The sequence below is a fragment of the Meleagris gallopavo genome, chromosome 10, assembly GCF_000146605.3.
Source record: "Meleagris gallopavo isolate NT-WF06-2002-E0010 breed Aviagen turkey brand Nicholas breeding stock chromosome 10, Turkey_5.1, whole genome shotgun sequence".
Classification (NCBI taxonomy): Eukaryota; Metazoa; Chordata; class Aves; order Galliformes; family Phasianidae; genus Meleagris; species Meleagris gallopavo.
In genome coordinates, this window is record NC_015020.2 from 2,395,612 (window position 1) to 2,397,041 (window position 1,430).

The following is a 1,430-nucleotide window of genomic DNA, read 5'->3' on the forward strand; positions in this document are numbered from 1 at the left end:
CTGGGCAGGACCCGGCTGGCGGAGCTGCTCGGTTCCGCCGTCCTCCGCCGGACGCGGGGGTTCCTCGGGGTGAACGGGACTTGGCGGCGCCTCTGGGCCCGGTGGCGGAGGTGGCGAAGCGCACCCGAGGAGCTGCGGACGGGCTGCGGGATGGGGGACGCCGTGCCCGGCTGCGATGTGGGAGCTCCCGGCAGCTCCGCAGAGGAGGTGTCCCGGCTGCTGGCCATGGCCGAGGTGCCCGAGGAGGAGCTGAACCCCTTCCAGGCGCTGGGAGTGGAAATGACGGCGTCGGATGCGGAGCTGAGGAAGGCGTATCGCCGGCTGGCCGTGCTGGTGCGTGGGGGCTGCGTGTTGGCTGCGTGTTGCTCGCGGTCTCGCCAGGATGCAGCACTGAGTCCTCTGTGCTTTCCAGGTTCATCCGGATAAAAGTGAGCACCCGCGAGCTGAGGAGGCCTTCAAGGTGCTGCGAGCGGCGTGGGACATCGTCAGCAGCCCCGAGAAAAGGAAGGAGTACGAGATGTGAGTGTGCTGCTGTGGGGTGGGGGTTGCTGGGAGAAGGGGGCTGCCTGCTCGAGTTCCTGCCCCAGAGCTCACGTCTTGGAGATGCTTTGGCTGCTGGGCTCTGACCGCAGCTCTCTCCCTGCGGCGGCCACAGCAAGAGGATGGCAGAGAGCGAGCTGAGCAGGTCAGTGAGTGAGTTCCTGAGCCGGCTGCAGGATGACCTGAAGGAGGCCATGAACACCATGATGTGCAGCAAGTGCCAGGGCAAGCACAGGTAGGGCCGACGCTCCGGGTGTAGGCACTGCACTCCACTGTCCCTGGAGAGCCACGCTGGGGGCTGAGATGCTGCTGCTGTTGCAGGAGGTTTGAGATGGACCGTGACCCGCTCAGTGCCCGCTATTGTGCTGAGTGCAGCCAGCTGCACCCCGCCGAGGAGGGCGACCTGTGGGCTGAGTCCAGCCTGCTGGGGCTGAAGATCACCTACTTTGCCATGATGGATGGCAAGGTCTACGACATCACAGGTGAGTGCATCGTGTCCCTGAGCTTCAGCAGGGTGAGCGTGAGCCCCCCGTGATGCCACGTGTCTCCCCACAGAGTGGGCTGGCTGTCAGCGTGTGGGGATCTGCCCCGACACCCACCGTGTCCCCTACCACATCTCCTTCGGGGTGCGGAGTGCTGGCGCAGGCGGGCGGCAGAGGTGAGTGCCGGCGGCGGGATGGGGAACCCCAGGGGCTGGGGAAACTGGGGGCCTCTATGTGTGGGCGCCGGGGCTGTGTTGGGACCCCCAGATTCCCACCCAGCACTGCTTCCCACCAGCAGGAGCACTTCCAAGGGCAGCCCCAGCTCTGCCGCCGACCTGCAGGACTTCTTCACTCGCATGTTCCAAGGGACCTCAGGACAGGTGCCTGGGGGGTTCCCACCTCCCCCTG

General features: G+C 66.4%; 1 protein-coding gene across 1 annotated transcript; it reads left to right on the plus strand.

Moving 5' to 3' along the window:
* Positions 1–6: 6 nt before the first annotated feature.
* On the plus strand, positions 7–1,429 carry DNAJC14 (DnaJ heat shock protein family (Hsp40) member C14; the record flags this gene model as incomplete). Its single annotated transcript, XM_010715554.1, has 6 exons — positions 7–333; positions 413–519; positions 656–775; positions 862–1,022; positions 1,096–1,198; positions 1,321–1,429. Coding segments are annotated over 6 exons (927 nt in total), but the record flags the coding sequence as incomplete, so codon positions are not given.
* Position 1,430: the final 1 nt, after the last annotated feature.